The sequence below is a fragment of the Cherax quadricarinatus genome, chromosome 21, assembly GCF_038502225.1.
Source record: "Cherax quadricarinatus isolate ZL_2023a chromosome 21, ASM3850222v1, whole genome shotgun sequence".
In the NCBI taxonomy this organism is placed as follows: domain Eukaryota; kingdom Metazoa; phylum Arthropoda; class Malacostraca; order Decapoda; family Parastacidae; genus Cherax; species Cherax quadricarinatus.
In genome coordinates, this window is record NC_091312.1 from 17,752,835 (window position 1) to 17,768,377 (window position 15,543).

A 15,543-nucleotide genomic window follows, 5' to 3' on the forward strand; every position below is an offset into this window, starting at 1 on the left:
CGTGTACAGCCTGGCCAGCTCGGAGACATGCACTCCACTTTCATACTTAGCAATGATCTCTTTCTTCATATCCATAATAATTCTCACCCTTTTTGCTGTAGGGTTGGCACTAGAAGCTTTCTTGGGGCCCATGGTGACTTATTTTGCAGGTGCAATCACTAAAAAGGCTACGATAATATGAAATGTTCCGATTGTATGCTTGGAAGCGACCGCGGTGGCTGGCTGGCTTCTAAACACTGGCCAGAAGTGGACGTGTCTCAGACGGAAGGAATAGTGTTGGTCGAGTTTTTTAGCGCTAATCGAGGCAAAATTTTTGCGATAAAATGTATCGCTAGTCAGATTTATCGTTAATCGATGCCATCGCTGGTCGAGGGTCCACTGTATATGCTTCTAAACTGTTGTATTCGGAACAGCTCTGCAAAAACAGTGATTATGTGTGAGTGAGGTGAAAGTGTTGAATGATGATGAAAGTATTTTCTTTTTTGGGATTTTCTTTCTTTTTGGTCACCCTGCCTTGGTGGGAGATGGCTGACTTGTTAAAAAAAAAAATGATATAGTTTTACATACAGAAATGGGATAACGAAATTCGTTGGTCCACTGTATAGTGTGGCATATTCCAGCTGGGCTTCCCATGGCCCCACACAGAAAAGAGGTTACAGTACTTTAAAATAAAGTTCCTTTGAATCAAAAAATATCACAAAAACAAATTTACATTATGTTCAAAGTAATATCTTGACATAACCACGGAAATCTAATAAAGGTATAATTTAAAGTACCTTGCATGTATTATTAATAATAGTAAATTAGTTAATAGTTTGACTGTCTGTACTAGGAAGTAGACTACAGGAAAAAAAAATTTTTTTAATATATGCTTACCCTCCCAAAAGGAGCTTCTATTGTGGCAAAGTCATGATGAAACTTGTCTGTAGTGGTCTTGTACTCAACACCTTTTATGAAGCGTTCTATGATGGGTATAATGTCACTGCCGGCAGTGCCTACAAAAGGATATACAGGAAAATTACATAAATTTTTAAAGTGAAACTAACATCTAGTTTTCTAAACAAATAATGAATAAAGGAAAAAATTAATAAAGGTCTACTAGTATTAACCCATAACTTGGAGAGGAAACTTTAAAACTTTAGTCTATTCTGGACCATTATAGTCATGGTAAAACAGGACATCAAATGTCATCTAAGTTTCCTCCCCAAATTAAGAGTTAAAGGTAAATTCTTCCGGCCATAGAATTGTGACATTTTCAGGAGTTGATATTTCACAACAAAATTATTATGCTTGTTTTTGTCACCAAAACAAAGCTGTGCTCATTAGTCTGGCAAATCACCATGACACAAGAACTAGTCTCAGGAAAGATATCCAGCTCTTGGAACATTCCCAGACTCATACTTTTCATCTTTGAATGGTGTGCCAGATTAGTTGTTGGCACAGCCATTCTGTTTTTGTGGCAGATACAAAAAACAATTTGATAGGCAAATGATATTCTATATTATTTGCATTAGATTACAAATGCAACACCCTCTTGGCCAAAGCGAGGAGGCAGTGGAGATGTCCTGTCTAAGGGCAATGTGCGGAGTAAATATTATGCAGAAAATTTTGAGTATGGAAATTAGGAGAAGGTGTGGAGTTAATAAAAGTATTAGTCAGAGGGCTGAAGAGGGGTTGTTAAAGGGGTTTGGTCATTTAGAGAAAATGGATCAAAGTAGAATGACATAGAGAGAATATAAATCTGTAGGGAAAGGAGGGCGGGGTAGGGGTTGTCCTGGAAAAGGTTGGAAGGAAGGGGTAAGGGAGGTTTTGTTGACAAGGGGCTTGGACTTCCAGCAGGCATGCACAAACGTGTTCGATAGGAGTGAATGGAGACGAATGGTATTTGGGACCCAACGATCTCTTGGAGTGTAAGCAGGGTAATATTTAGTGAAGGGACTCAGGGAAACCGGTTATTTTTATATAGCTGAACTTGAGTCCTGGAAATGGGAAGTACAATGGCTGTACTCTAAAGGAGGGGTTCGGGATATTAGCAGTTTGGAGGGATATGTTGTGTAGCTTTATATGTATATGCTTCTAAACTGTTGTGTGCTGAGCACCTCTGCAAAAACAGTGATTATGTGTGAGTGAGGCGAAAGTGTTGAATGATGATGAAAGCATTTTTTGGGGGGATTTTCTTTCTTTTTGGGTCACCCTGCCTCGGTGGGAGACGGCCGACTTGTTAAAAAAAAAAAAAAAAAATCTGTATATCATTCTTTTTCTTATTTTATTAGAATAAATGTGTGCATAAAGAATTATTTACATGGGTTCACTAGGGGTTTCTTTACATTACAGAACCCAATGAATAACTGATTTCACTAAACATTTGTATGTACTGCATATTAACAAAAAAAATTACACTAGCATACAATCAACAGCTTAATTTACAAATTACATTAAAATGAACAAACATGAAATAAACTCATCCTAATAGTATAATAAGTTCTCAGATAGAGTTATCAGTATCCGCATAATTCTTCTTTCCTCTACAAACCTGGCATGTTTTTATTTTTTTATTAAATGTGATTTTCAAGTTGGATTAACTAAGCAGCAAAGCAACACAATTATAACTGTGTAAACCAGTTCCTCCATTCACCTATTAACTTACACCTGTTTTTATTTTGCACATCCCATAATTCACATTTAAAATGACTGAAACAGTCTAAGGTTATGGTTACTCATAAAAACTTTGAGGTATCTGTGGAGACAAAGAATGTTATTCACAGAGGCAAAAAAGGGTACCAACACTCTTATATGGGTGTGAAGCATGGGTTGTGAATGCTGTAGCAAGGAGGAGGCTGGACACAGTGGAGATGTTGTGTCTAAAGGCAATGTGGCATAAGTATTATGCAAAGAATATGTTGTGTGGAATTCAGGAGGAGGTGTCAAGTTACTAAAAGTATTATTCAGAGGGCTGAGGGGTTGTTGAGGTGGTTTGGTCATTTAGAGAGAACATGACTAATGAACAGAGGAAATGTTATTTTAGTGCCAGTAATGTCTTTCTTGTTTATTCTGGACCCTATTTGGAAATTGGCATCTTTTGAAATTTGGGTGAAATTGGCAAAATTGCTAAATTCTGACCACTTTATCGGATAGTTGAAATCGGTAAATGGGTTGTTTATTGTACTCATTCGATAGAAAAAATGGAGTTCTAGCGAAATAGTTATGATTTTTGTCGACTAGTACACTGGAATTGGCCAAAAATAGGGCTCAAAGTGAGCAAAATCGCCGATGCATAAACATCGTCGAGACTGCTAACTTCGCGAGAGCATAATTCCATAAGTTTTCCATCAAACTTCATACTTTTGGTGTCATTATGATCGGGAAAAGATTCTCTATCTTTTCATAAGAAAAAATAATTTTTTTTTGAAAATTTGTCGACCTTGAGAACAAGTCTGGGAGAGGGCCTGTCGACCCTGAAAGGGTTAAGTCAATTTTTCAAGAATAAATATTCAACGTACAGTGGTCCCTCATTTATCGTCGTTAATCCGTTCCTGGAAGTGCGACGATTATCAAAAAAGACGATTTTCGAATCAATTTTCCCCATAAGAAATAATGTAAATACAATTAATCCGTTCCTAACACCCAGAAGTAATAAAACAAAAATTTTTTTTACATGAAATATAGATTGTAGTACGTAAACAATACAATGGGACATGATGAATGAAACATTAACAGCATAACACTTACCTTTATTGGCAATTCTTCTTAGTGTATGGAAGACTGGAGGAGGAGAGAGATTGGATTAGTTACTGTTTGGAAGGGGAATCCCCTTCCATCAACACCTCAGGTACCAAGTGCTTTTCTGAGGTTACTTCTCTTCTCTGTTTCTTAATGCCACTAGGACCAGCTTGAGAGTCACTGGAGTCCTGTCTCACAAAAAAAGTGCCCAGAGAGCTCAGTTTCTGGCATCTCATTAAAACTTCCCTAAAATGGGTCAAGACTCTGTCACTGTACAAGTTGCCAGTATTATTGGCTTGCAACATCCTTCTCAGAGTGATGTTTCTCCATAAATCTTTCCATCCTACCCCACATTTCACCATGCCTTATCACACTGTGTATGCCACTACGCTTCTTAAATCTCTCAAACCAACCTTTGCTGGCCTTAAATTCACAATTATCAGTACTCGTTGCAGGCAATTTCTTTACCAGATCATCATGCAACTGCCTAGCCTTTTCACAAATAATCGGCGTCAAAAGAGTATCTCCTGTTAATTGTTTCTCGTTTATCCACCATAACTTCTCAACATCTTCGAGTACTGGTGATCTCATTTTTGTCAGCATATTTATCCTCTTTGCAACAACAGCTTCCTTGATTTCCTTTTTCTTGGCCACGATGGAAGATATGATTGTACGGGATTTGTTATACATCCTGGCCAGTTCGGCCACACGTACGCCACTTTCATATTGTTCAATGATATTTTTCTTAAATTCAATCGTATTTCTCACTTTCTTTACCAAAGGCTTGACACTAGGAGCTTTCTTTGGAGCCATGGTAGCTTATTTAGCACTTGCAAGCACTAAAATGAATGGAATATTATGAAATATTTCGTATGAACAAGTGAGGGGGACCATCGCTCACTGGTAAACAATGGCACACTGGCTGGGAAGGGAGGCCGAGGCGGCTCAGAGCGTGAGTACGCGTCCCGGACGAAGGACGATTAGCGAGTAAACCGACCATTTGCGAGCCAATGTTTGGACGAGAATAACGCAACGATTTCTGAAAAGGACGACTATCGAGCCGGACGATTATTGAGGGACCACTGTACCATATATTGTTCAATTTAAAAATTATTTTCCTTCCCTTTAGCTCATAAACTGTCTACACCCATAAATTGAAAGCCCTTTTTTGTATCCACATTCTTGAAAAAAATGATCTAAAATGGAAGAGCGTCTTTGTCCAAAGGTAATAATACCAAATTTGATGTAATACTTAGGGAATTATGCAGGCACAAAGCTGGCGGTCAGGAAGCACTTGATGCAACACCAATTTCACCACTGTAAGATCTTTTTTTAAGCCTATTCTAGTGCTCCCATTTAGCCTATTCTAGTGCTCTATTGTGCTATTTTCCTGTACTATTCAATGATCCAAAGAAAATGCCCATTGAACCATCAGAACTACCATAATATTAGTACCCAGAATATGGTATTTTGACCAATTTTACATTTAATTTTAACAAATTTCTAATTATAAACGGTCCAAAACAAGCACTATATATAAGCATTCCAGCCACTAAAGCAACATTTCCTCTACCCATTAATAAAATCCACAGCCCTCGCCTATATATCACTTGCCTTCCATTTTGAATTCATCACACAAAATAAATCGATGTTCTTTTTTCCCTATTTCTCAGCTAATAAACCATAACCAAGAATACTTGGTTATGGATACTGCCATCCTGATTAGGAATTTTCTGTACACTGATGTTTCCAACTCGTCCAACTAAACATTATGCTTAACAACACCCTTATTGTTAAACATAATGAGGGAAAATTCCTGGGTCTGCACCTTGATAGCAACCTGAAATTCAACACCCATATCCAACACATAACAAAAAAAGGTTTTAAAACAGTTGGCATCCTCTCAAAGATACGTTGCTATGTAGCACAAACAGCACTACTTACACTATACTATTCACTGATCTATCCATACCTCACCTATGCTATTTGTGCCTGGGGTTCCATAACAAAAATCCATCTAAAACCAATAGTAACACAATAAAAAGCTGCAGTGCAAATGATCACACAATCCAATGCTAGACAACAACCCCCCCCTCCCACACTTCAAAGACCTAAACCTACTCACTATACAAAACATTCACTCGTACTATTGTGCAACCTACATATACAGAACAATCAATTCTAATATAAAGCCCAACCTGAAATGCTTTCTTGACAGTTGCAATAGGACTCTCAGACAAAACACTAGGCACAAAAACCTCTATGACATTCCCCGTGTCAGGCTAAATCTTTTCAAAATTTTCTCGTCAACATATTCAATATATATTTACTGTCAATATCTGTATTTATCTAAAATGGTAATCACTCCATTGTGTCTGCCTAAGGTTAATAATCAAAACTGTATGTCTTCTCTGCAAGACTTATTAAAGTCATATAGCACGACCTAATAGAATGCTAAATTCTCTGGTATTCATTGTAACTCATCTAATGACCATATGTACTGTTATTGCTTTATTAATCATAAGTAAATTTTAAGTTTGCCTGAAATGCTCTGCAAATAAAGGGGCGTTTGGCATGTACACCCAACTATTACATTTCTTTGTACAAATATGTATCATGCCAAAATAAAATTATTATTTTTTTTTCCTTTTTTCAACAAGTTGGCCATCTTCCACCGAGGCAGGGTGACCCAAAAAGAAAAAATCCCCAAAAAGAAAATACTTTCATTATCATTCAACACTTTCACTTCACTCACACATAATCACTGTTTTTGCAGAGGTGCCCAGATACAACAGTTTAGAAGCATATATGTTTAAAGATTTATAACATACCCCTCCAAACTGCCAATATCCCAAATCCCTTCTTTAAAGTGCAGGCATTGTACTTTCCATTTCCAGTATTCAAGTCCTGCTATATAAAAACAAGTGGTTTCCCTGAATCCCTTCACTAAATATTACCCTGCTCACACTTCAACAGCTCATCAGGTCCCAAAAACCATCCGTCTCCATTCACTCCTATCTAATATGCTCACACATGCTTGCTGGAAGTCCAAGCCCCTCACCCATAAAACATCCCTTACCACCTCCCGCCAACCTTTTCTAGGACGACCCCTACCCCGCCTTATTATTATTATTATTATTATTATTATCAAATGTTTTATATTCATGCAGTGGAAAAAGAAGAGCAGTTTTGTGAGGTGTAATTTTATGCTGAGTAACTTCCATTACCAAGCAGTTTATCCAGTATATGAGTTTGGGAAACATGACAAGCTGATCTGTTTTGGCCACCTTATTTGCATGGGAAAGAAGCTCTCAAGTTACAGCCCTTTAGACAGAAGTACAGATAACAGCTTTATTGTCATCTTCCTGTTTGTAATGCAAGATACCAATCCCTTAGTCCGCAATGAAGCAGCCTTGGAAAAACATCCCTTCCTATTTAGAGGGTTACTATACTATAAACTGAGAGATCACTACACTCACTATCCAGCTTTCATATCTGTGGGGTGGGTAAATACTGGAAAGGCAAGGATAGAAAAATATTACAATACATATTACCAGTGAGAGTAAAAGGAAGATGGAATACAAGGAAAATGGAAGTGGCAAGTAAGAGAGAAGTGAAAGTTTATAAACTAGAGGAGGAGGCAGTTACGGCAAGATATAAACAACTGTTGGAGGAGAGATGGGCTAGTGAGAATACAGGCAATGAGATATATGTATGGGGTAAGTTGAAGAATATAGTGTGTGTTCAGCAGAAGTTTGTGGTTACAGGAAAGTGGGTGCAGGGGGGGGGAGGAAGATGAGCAATTGGTGGAATGATAATGTAAAGAGAGTAGTAAGAGAGAAAAAGTTAGCATATGAGAGGTTTTTACGAAGTAGAAGTGATGCAAGGAGGGAGAAGTATATGAAGAGAAAAAGAGAGGCTAAAAGAGTGGTGAAGCAATGTAAAAAGAGAGCAAATGGGAGAGTGGGCGAGATGTTATCAACAAATTTTGTTGAAAAGAAGAAAAAGTTTTGGAGTGAGATTAATAAGTTGAGAAAGCCTAGGGAAAGAATGGAGTTGTTAGTTAAAAACAAGAGAGGAGAGTTATTAAATAGAGAGTTAGAGGTATCAGGAAGATGGAGGGAATATTTTGAATAATTGTTAAATGTTGATGAAGATAGGAAAGCTGCGATTTCATGTATACGGCAAGGAGGAATAACATCTTATAGGAGTGAGGAAGAACCAGTTGTGAGTGTGGGGGAAGTGCATGGGGCAGTGAGTAGAATGAAAGGGGGTAAAGCAGCTGGGAGTGATGGGATAAAGATAGAAATGTTAAAAGCAAGTAGAGATATAGTTTTGGTTAGATAACAGGGATATCTTGCTACTCCTACTTACACTTTGGTCACACTTCACAGACACGCACATGCATATATATATATACATACATCTAGGTTTTTCTCCTTATTCTAAATAGCTCTTGTTCTTTTTTATTTCTTCTATTGTCCATGGGGAAGTGGAAAAGAATCTTTCCTCCGTAAGCCATGCATGTCGTATGAGGCGACTAAAATGCCGGGAGCAATGGGCTAGTAACCCCTTCTCCTGTATACATTTACTAAAAAAGAGAAGAAGAAAAACTTTATAAAACTGGGTTGTTTAAATGTGCGTGGATGTAGTGCGGATGAAAAGAAACAGATGATTGCTGATGTTATGAATGAAAAGAAGTTGGATGTCCTGGCTCTAAGCGAAACAAAGCTGAAGGGGGTAGGAGAGTTTCAGTGGGGGGAAATAAATGGGATTAAATCTGGAGTATCTGAGAGAGTTAGAGCAAAGGAAGGGGTAGCAGTAATGTTAAATGATCAGTTATGGAAGGAGAAAAGAGAATATGAATGTGTAAATTCGAGAATTATGTGGATTAAAGTAAAGGTTGGATGCGAGAAGTGGGTCATAATAAGCGTGTATGCACCTGGAGAAGAGAGGAATGCAGAGGAGAGAGAGATTTTGGGAGATGTTAAGTGAATGTATAGGAGCCTTTGAACCAAGTGAGAGAGTAATTGTGGTAGGGGACCTGAATGCTAAAGTAGGAGAAACTTTTAGAGAGGGTGTGGTAGGTAAGTTTGGGGTGCCAGGTGTAAATGATAATGGGAGCCCTTTGATTGAACTTTGTATAGAAAGGGGTTTAGTTATAGGTAATACATATTTTAAGAAAAAGAGGATAAATAAGTATACACGATATGATGTAGGGCGAAATGACAGTAGTTTGTTGGATTATGTATTAGTAGATAAAAGACTGTTGAGTAGACTTCAGGATGTACATGTTTATCGAGGGGCCACAGATATATCAGATCACTTTCTAGTTGTAGCTACACTGAGAGTAAAAGGTAGATGGGATACAAGGAGAATAGAAGCATCAGGGAAGAGAGAGGTGAAGGTTTATAAACTAAAAGAGGAGGCAGTTACGGTAAGATATAAACAGCTATTGGAGGATAGATGGGCTAATGAGAGCATAGGCAATGGGGTCGAAGAGGAATGGGGTAGGTTTAAAAATGTAGTGTTAGAGTGTTCAGCAGAAGTTTGTGGTTACAGGAAAGTGGGTGCAGGAGGGAAGAGGAGCGATTGGTGGAATGATGATGTAAAGAGAGTAGTAAGGGAGAAAAAGTTAGCATATGAGAAGTTTTTACAAAGTAGAAGTGATGCAAGGAGGGAAGAGTATATGGAGAAAAAGAGAGAGGTTAAGAGAGTGGTGAAGCAATGTAAAAAGAGAGCAAATGAGAGAGTGGGTGAGCTGTTATCAACAAATTTTGTTGAAAATAAGAAAAAGTTTTGGAGTGAGATTAACAAGTTAAGGAAGCCTAGAGAACAAATGGATTTGTCAGTTAAAAATAGGAGAGGAGAGTTATTAAATGGAGAGTTAGAGGTATTGGGAAGATGGAGGGAATATTTTGAGGAATTGTTAAATGTTGATGAAGATAGGGAAGCTGTGATTTCGTGTATAGGGCAAGGAGGAATAACATCTTGTAGGAGTGAGGAAGAGCCAGTTGTGAGTGTGGGGGAAGTTCGTGAGGCAGTAGGTAAAATGAAAGGGGGTAAGGCAGCCGGGATTGATGGGATAAAGATAGAAATGTTAAAAGCAGGTGGGGATATAGTTTTGGAGTGGTTGGTGCAATTATTTAATAAATGTATGGAAGAGGGTAAGGTACCTAGGGATTGGCAGAGAGCATGCATAGTTCCTTTGTATAAAGGCAAAGGGGATAAAAGAGAGTGCAAAAATTATAGGGGGATAAGTCTGTTGAGTGTACCTGGTAAAGTGTATGGTAGAGTTATAATTGAAAGAATTAAGAGTAAGACGGAGAATAGGATAGCAGATGAACAAGGAGGCTTTAGGAAAGGTAGGGGGTGTGTGGACCAGGTGTTTACAGTGAAACATATAAGTGAACAGTATTTAGATAAGGCTAAAGAGGTCTTTGTGGCATTTATGGATTTGGAAAAGGCGTATGACAGGGTGGATAGGGGGGCAATGTGGCAGATGTTGCAAGTGTATGGTGTAGGAGGTAGGTTACTGAAAGCAGTGAAGAGTTTTTACGAGGATAGTGAGGCTCAAGTTAGAGTATGTAGAAAAGAGGGAAATTTTTTCCCAGTAAAAGTAGGCCTTAGACAAGGATGTGTGATGTCACCGTGGTTGTTTAATATATTTATAGATGGGGTTGTAAGAGAAGTAAATGCGAGGGTCTTGGCAAGAGGCGTGGAGTTAAAAGATAAAGAATCACACACAGGGTGGGAGTTGTCACAGCTGCTCTTTGCTGATGACACTGTGCTCTTGGGAGATTCTGAAGAGAAGCTGCAGAGATTGGTGGATGAATTTGGTAGGGTGTGCAAAAGAAGAAAATTAAAGGTGAATACAGGAAAGAGTAAGGTTATGAGGATAACAAAAAGATTAGGTGATGAAAGATTGAATATCAGATTGGAGGGAGAGAGTATGGAGGAGGTGAACGTATTCAGATATTTGGGAGTGGACGTGTCAGCGGATGGGTCTATGAAAGATGAGGTGAATCATAGAATTGATGAGGGAAAAAGAGTGAGTGGTGCACTTAGGAGTCTGTGGAGACAGAGAACTTTGTCCTTGGAGGCAAAGAGGGGAATGTATGAGAGTATAGTTTTACCAACGCTCTTATATGGGTGTGAAGCATGGGTGATGAATGTTGCAGCGAGGAGAAGGCTGGAGGCAGTGGAGATGTCATGTCTGAGGGCAATGTGTGGTGTGAATATAATGCAGAGAATTCGTAGTTTGGAAGTTAGGAGGAGGTGCGGGATTACCAAAACTGTTGTCCAGAGGGCTGAGGAAGGGTTGTTGAGGTGGTTCGGACATGTAGAGAGAATGGAGCGAAACAGAATAACTTCAAGAGTGTATCAGTCTGTAGTGGAAGGAAGGCGGGGTAGGGGTCGGCCTAGGAAGGGTTGGAGGGAGGGGGTAAAGGTGGTTTTGTGTGCGAGGGGCTTGGACTTCCAGCAGGCATGCGTGAGCGTGTTTGATAGGAGTGAATGGAGACAAATGGTTTTTAATACTTGACGTGCTGTTGGAGTGTGAGCAAAGTAACATTTATGAAGGGATTCAGGGAAACCGGCAGGCCGGACTTGAGTCCTGGAGATGGGAAGTACAGTGCCTGCACTCTGAAGGAGGGGTGTTAATGTTGCAGTTTAAAAACTGTAGTGTAAAGCACCCTTCTGGCAAGACAGTGATGGAGTGAATGATGGTGAAAGTTTTTCTTTTTCGGGCCACCCTGCCTTGGTGGGAATCGGCCAGTGTGATAATAAAAAAATAGTGTTTTTATATAATAAATGTATGGAAGAGGGTAAGGTACCTAGGGACTGGCAGAGAGCATGCATAGTTCCTTTGTATAAAGGCAAAGGGGGCAAAAGAGAGTGTAAAAATTATAGGGGAATAAGTCTGAGTATTCTAGGTAATAGGTTGGTAGACAGCAACCGCCCAGGGAGGTACTACCGTCCTGCCGAGTGTAAAATGAAAGCCTGTAATTGTTTTACATGATGGTAGGATTGCTGGTGTCCTTTTTTGTCTCATAAACATGCAAGATTTCAGGTATGTCTTGCTACTTCTACTTACACTTAGGTCACACTACACATACATTATTTATTATTTTTTTTATTATCACACCGGCCGATTCCCACCAAGGCAGGGTGGCCCGAAAAAGAAAAACTTTCACCATCATTCACTCCATCACTGTCTTGCCAGAAGGGTGCTTTACACTACAGTTTTTAAACTGCAACATTAACACCCCTCCTTCAGAGTGCAGGCACTGTACTTCCCATCTCCAGGACTCAAGTCCGGCCTGCCGGTTTCCCTGAATCCCTTCATAAATGTTACTTTGCTCACACTCCAACAGCACGTCAAGTATTAAAAACCATTTGTCTCCATTCACTCCTATCAAACACGCTCACGCATGCCTGCTGGAAGTCCAAGCCCCTCGCACACAAAACCTCCTTTACCCCCTCCCTCCAACCCTTCCTAGGCCGACCCCTACCCCGCCTTCCTTCCACTACAGACTGATACACTCTTGAAGTTATTCTGTTTCGCTCCATTCTCTCTACATGTCCGAACCACCTCAACAACCCTTCCTCAGCCCTCTGGACAACAGTTTTGGTAATCCCGCACCTCCTCCTAACTTCCAAACTACGAATTCTCTGCATTATATTCACACCACACATTGCCCTCAGACATGACATCTCCACTGCCTCCAGCCTTCTCCTTGCTGCAACATTCATCACCCACGCTTCACACCCATATAAGAGCGTTGGTAAAACTATACTCTCATACATTCCCCTCTTTGCCTCCAAGGACAAAGTTCTTTGTCTCCACAGACTCCTAAGTGCACCACTCACTCTTTTTCCCTCATCAATTCTATGATTCACCTCATCTTTCATAGACCCATCCGCTGACACGTCCACTCCCAAATATCTGAATACGTTCACCTCCTCCATACTCTCTCCCTCCAATCTGATATTCAATCTTTCATCACCTAATCTTTTTGTTATCCTCATAACCTTACTCTTTCCTGTATTCACCTTTAATTTTCTTCTTTTGCACACCCTACCAAATTCATCCACCAATCTCTGCAACTTCTCTTCAGAATCTCCCAAGAGCACAGTGTCATCAGCAAAGAGCAGCTGTGACAACTCCCACTTTGTGTGTGATTCTTTATCTTTTAACTCCACGCCTCTTGCCAAGACCCTCGCATTTACTTCTCTTACAACCCCATCTATAAATATATTAAACAACCACGGTGACATCACACATCCTTGTCTAAGGCCTACTTTTACTGGGAAAAAAATTTCCCTCTTTCCTACATACTCTAACTTGAGCCTCACTATCCTCGTAAAAACTCTTCACTGCTTTCAGTAACCTACCTCCTACACCATACACTTGCAACATCTGCCACATTGCCCCCCTATCCACCCTGTCATACGCCTTTTCCAAATCCATAAATGCCACAAAGACCTCTTTAGCCTTATCTAAATACTGTTCACTTATATGTTTCACTGTAAACACCTGGTCCACACACCCCCTACCTTTCCTAAAGCCTCCTTGTTCATCTGCTATCCTATTCTCCGTCTTACTCTTAATTCTTTCAATTATAACTCTACCATACACTTTACCAGGTACACTCAACAGACTTATTATCACACCGGCCGATTCCCACCAAGGCAGGGTGGCCCGAAAAAGAAAAACTTTCACCATCATTCACTCCATCAACAGACTTATCCCCCTATAATTTTTGCACTCTCTTTTATCCCCTTTGCCTTTATACAAAGGAACTATGCATGCTCTCTGCCAATCCCTAGGTACCTTACCCTCTTCCATACATTTATTAAACAATTGCACCAACCACTCCAAAACTATATCCCCACCTGCTTTTAACATTTCTATCTTTATCCCATCAATCCCGGCTGCCTTACCCCCTTTCATTTTACCTACTGCCTCACGAACTTCCCCCACACTCACAACTGGCTCTTCCTCACTCCTACAAGATGTTATTCCTCCTTGCCCTATACACGAAATCACAGCTTCCCTATCTTCATCAACATTTAACAATTCCTCAAAATATTCCTTCCATCTTCCCAATACCTCTAACTCTCCATTTAATAACTCTCCTCTCCTATTTTTAACTGACAAATCCATTTGTTCTCTAGGCTTTCTTAACTTGTTAATCTCACTCCAAAACTTTTTCTTATTTTCAACAAAATTTGTTGATAACATCTCACCCACTCTCTCATTTGCTCTCTTTTTACATTGCTTCACCACTCTCTTAACCTCTCTCTTTTTCTCCATATACTCTTCCCTCCTTGCATCACTTCTACTTTGTAAAAACTTCTCATATGCTAACTTTTTCTCCCTTACTACTCTCTTTACATCATCATTCCACCAATCGCTCCTCTTCCCTCCTGCACCCACTTTCCTGTAACCACAAACTTCTGCTGAACACTCTAACACTACATTTTTAAACCTACCCCATACCTCTTCGACCCCATTGCCTATGCTCTCATTAGCCCATCTATCCTCCAATAGCTGTTTATATCTTACCGTAACTGCCTCCTCTTTTAGTTTATAAACCTTCACCTCTCTCTTCCCTGATGCTTCTATTCTCCTTGTATCCCATCTACCTTTTACTCTCAGTGTAGCTACAACTAGAAAGTGATCTGATATATCTGTGGCCCCTCTATAAACATGTACATCCTGAAGTCTACTCAACAGTCTTTTATCTACCAATACATAATCCAACAAACTACTGTCATTTCGCCCTACATCATATCGTGTATACTTATTTATCCTCTTTTTCTTAAAATATGTATTACCTATAACTAAACCCCTTTCTATACAAAGTTCAATCAAAGGGCTCCCATTATCATTTACACCTGGCACCCCAAACTTACCTACCACACCCTCTCTAAAAGTTTCTCCTACTTTAGCATACATGTACAAGCATATATATACACACCCCTCTGGGTTTTCTTCTATTTTCTTTCTAGTTCTTGTTCTTGTTTACTTCCTCTTATCTCCATGGGGAAGTGGAACAGAATTCTTCCTCCGTAAGCCATGCGTGTTATAAGAGGCGACTAAAATGCCGGGAGCAAGGGGCTGTTAACCCCTTCTCCCGTATAAACTACTAAATTTAAAAAGAGAAACTTTCGTTTTTCTTTTTGGGCCACCCTGCCTTGGTGGGATACGGCCGGTTTGTTGAAAAAAAAAAAAAAAGTGAGTATACCTGGTAAAGTGTATGGTAGAGTTATTATTGATAGAATTATGAGTAAGACAGAGAGCAGAATAGCAGATGAATAAGGAAGCTTTAGGAAAAGTAGGGGGTATTTAGACCAAGTGTTTGCAGCAACACACATAGGTGAAAAGTATTAAGATCAGGGTAAACAGGTTTTTGTTGCATTTATGGATTTGGAAAAGGGAGGATAGGGGGGGCAATGTGGCAGATGTTGCAAATGTATGGAATAAGAGGTAGGTTATTGAAAGCAGTGAAAAGTTTTTACAAAGACATTGAGGCTCAGGTTAGAGTATGTAGGCAAGAGGGGGATTATTTCCCAGTAAAAGTAGGTCTTAGACAGGGATGTGTGATGCCACCATGGTTGTTCAATATATTTATAGATGGAGTAATAAGAGAAGTTTATGCTCAGGTGTTGGCAAGAGGTGTGGGGTTAAAAGATAAAGAATCTAACACAAAGTGGGAGTTGTCACAGTTGCTCTTTGCTGATGACACTATGCATTTGGGAGATTCTGAAGAGAAGTTGCAGAGGTTGGCTGATGAGTTTGGTAGGGTATGTGAAAGA

The 15,543-nt window shown here is 39.6% G+C and overlaps 1 protein-coding gene across 3 annotated transcripts in view; it reads right to left on the reverse strand.

Annotated features, from left to right (window-relative positions):
* Positions 1-15,543, reverse strand: part of mRpL1 (mitochondrial ribosomal protein L1) — a 156,105-nt gene that overhangs the window by 17,866 nt on the left and 122,696 nt on the right. For all 3 annotated transcript variants that reach the window (XM_070087273.1, XM_070087271.1, XM_070087272.1), the window contains exon 7: positions 877-995. In XM_070087273.1, coding sequence (XP_069943374.1) covers positions 877-995 — 119 coding nt within the window. The remainder of the gene's footprint in view (positions 1-876; positions 996-15,543) is intronic.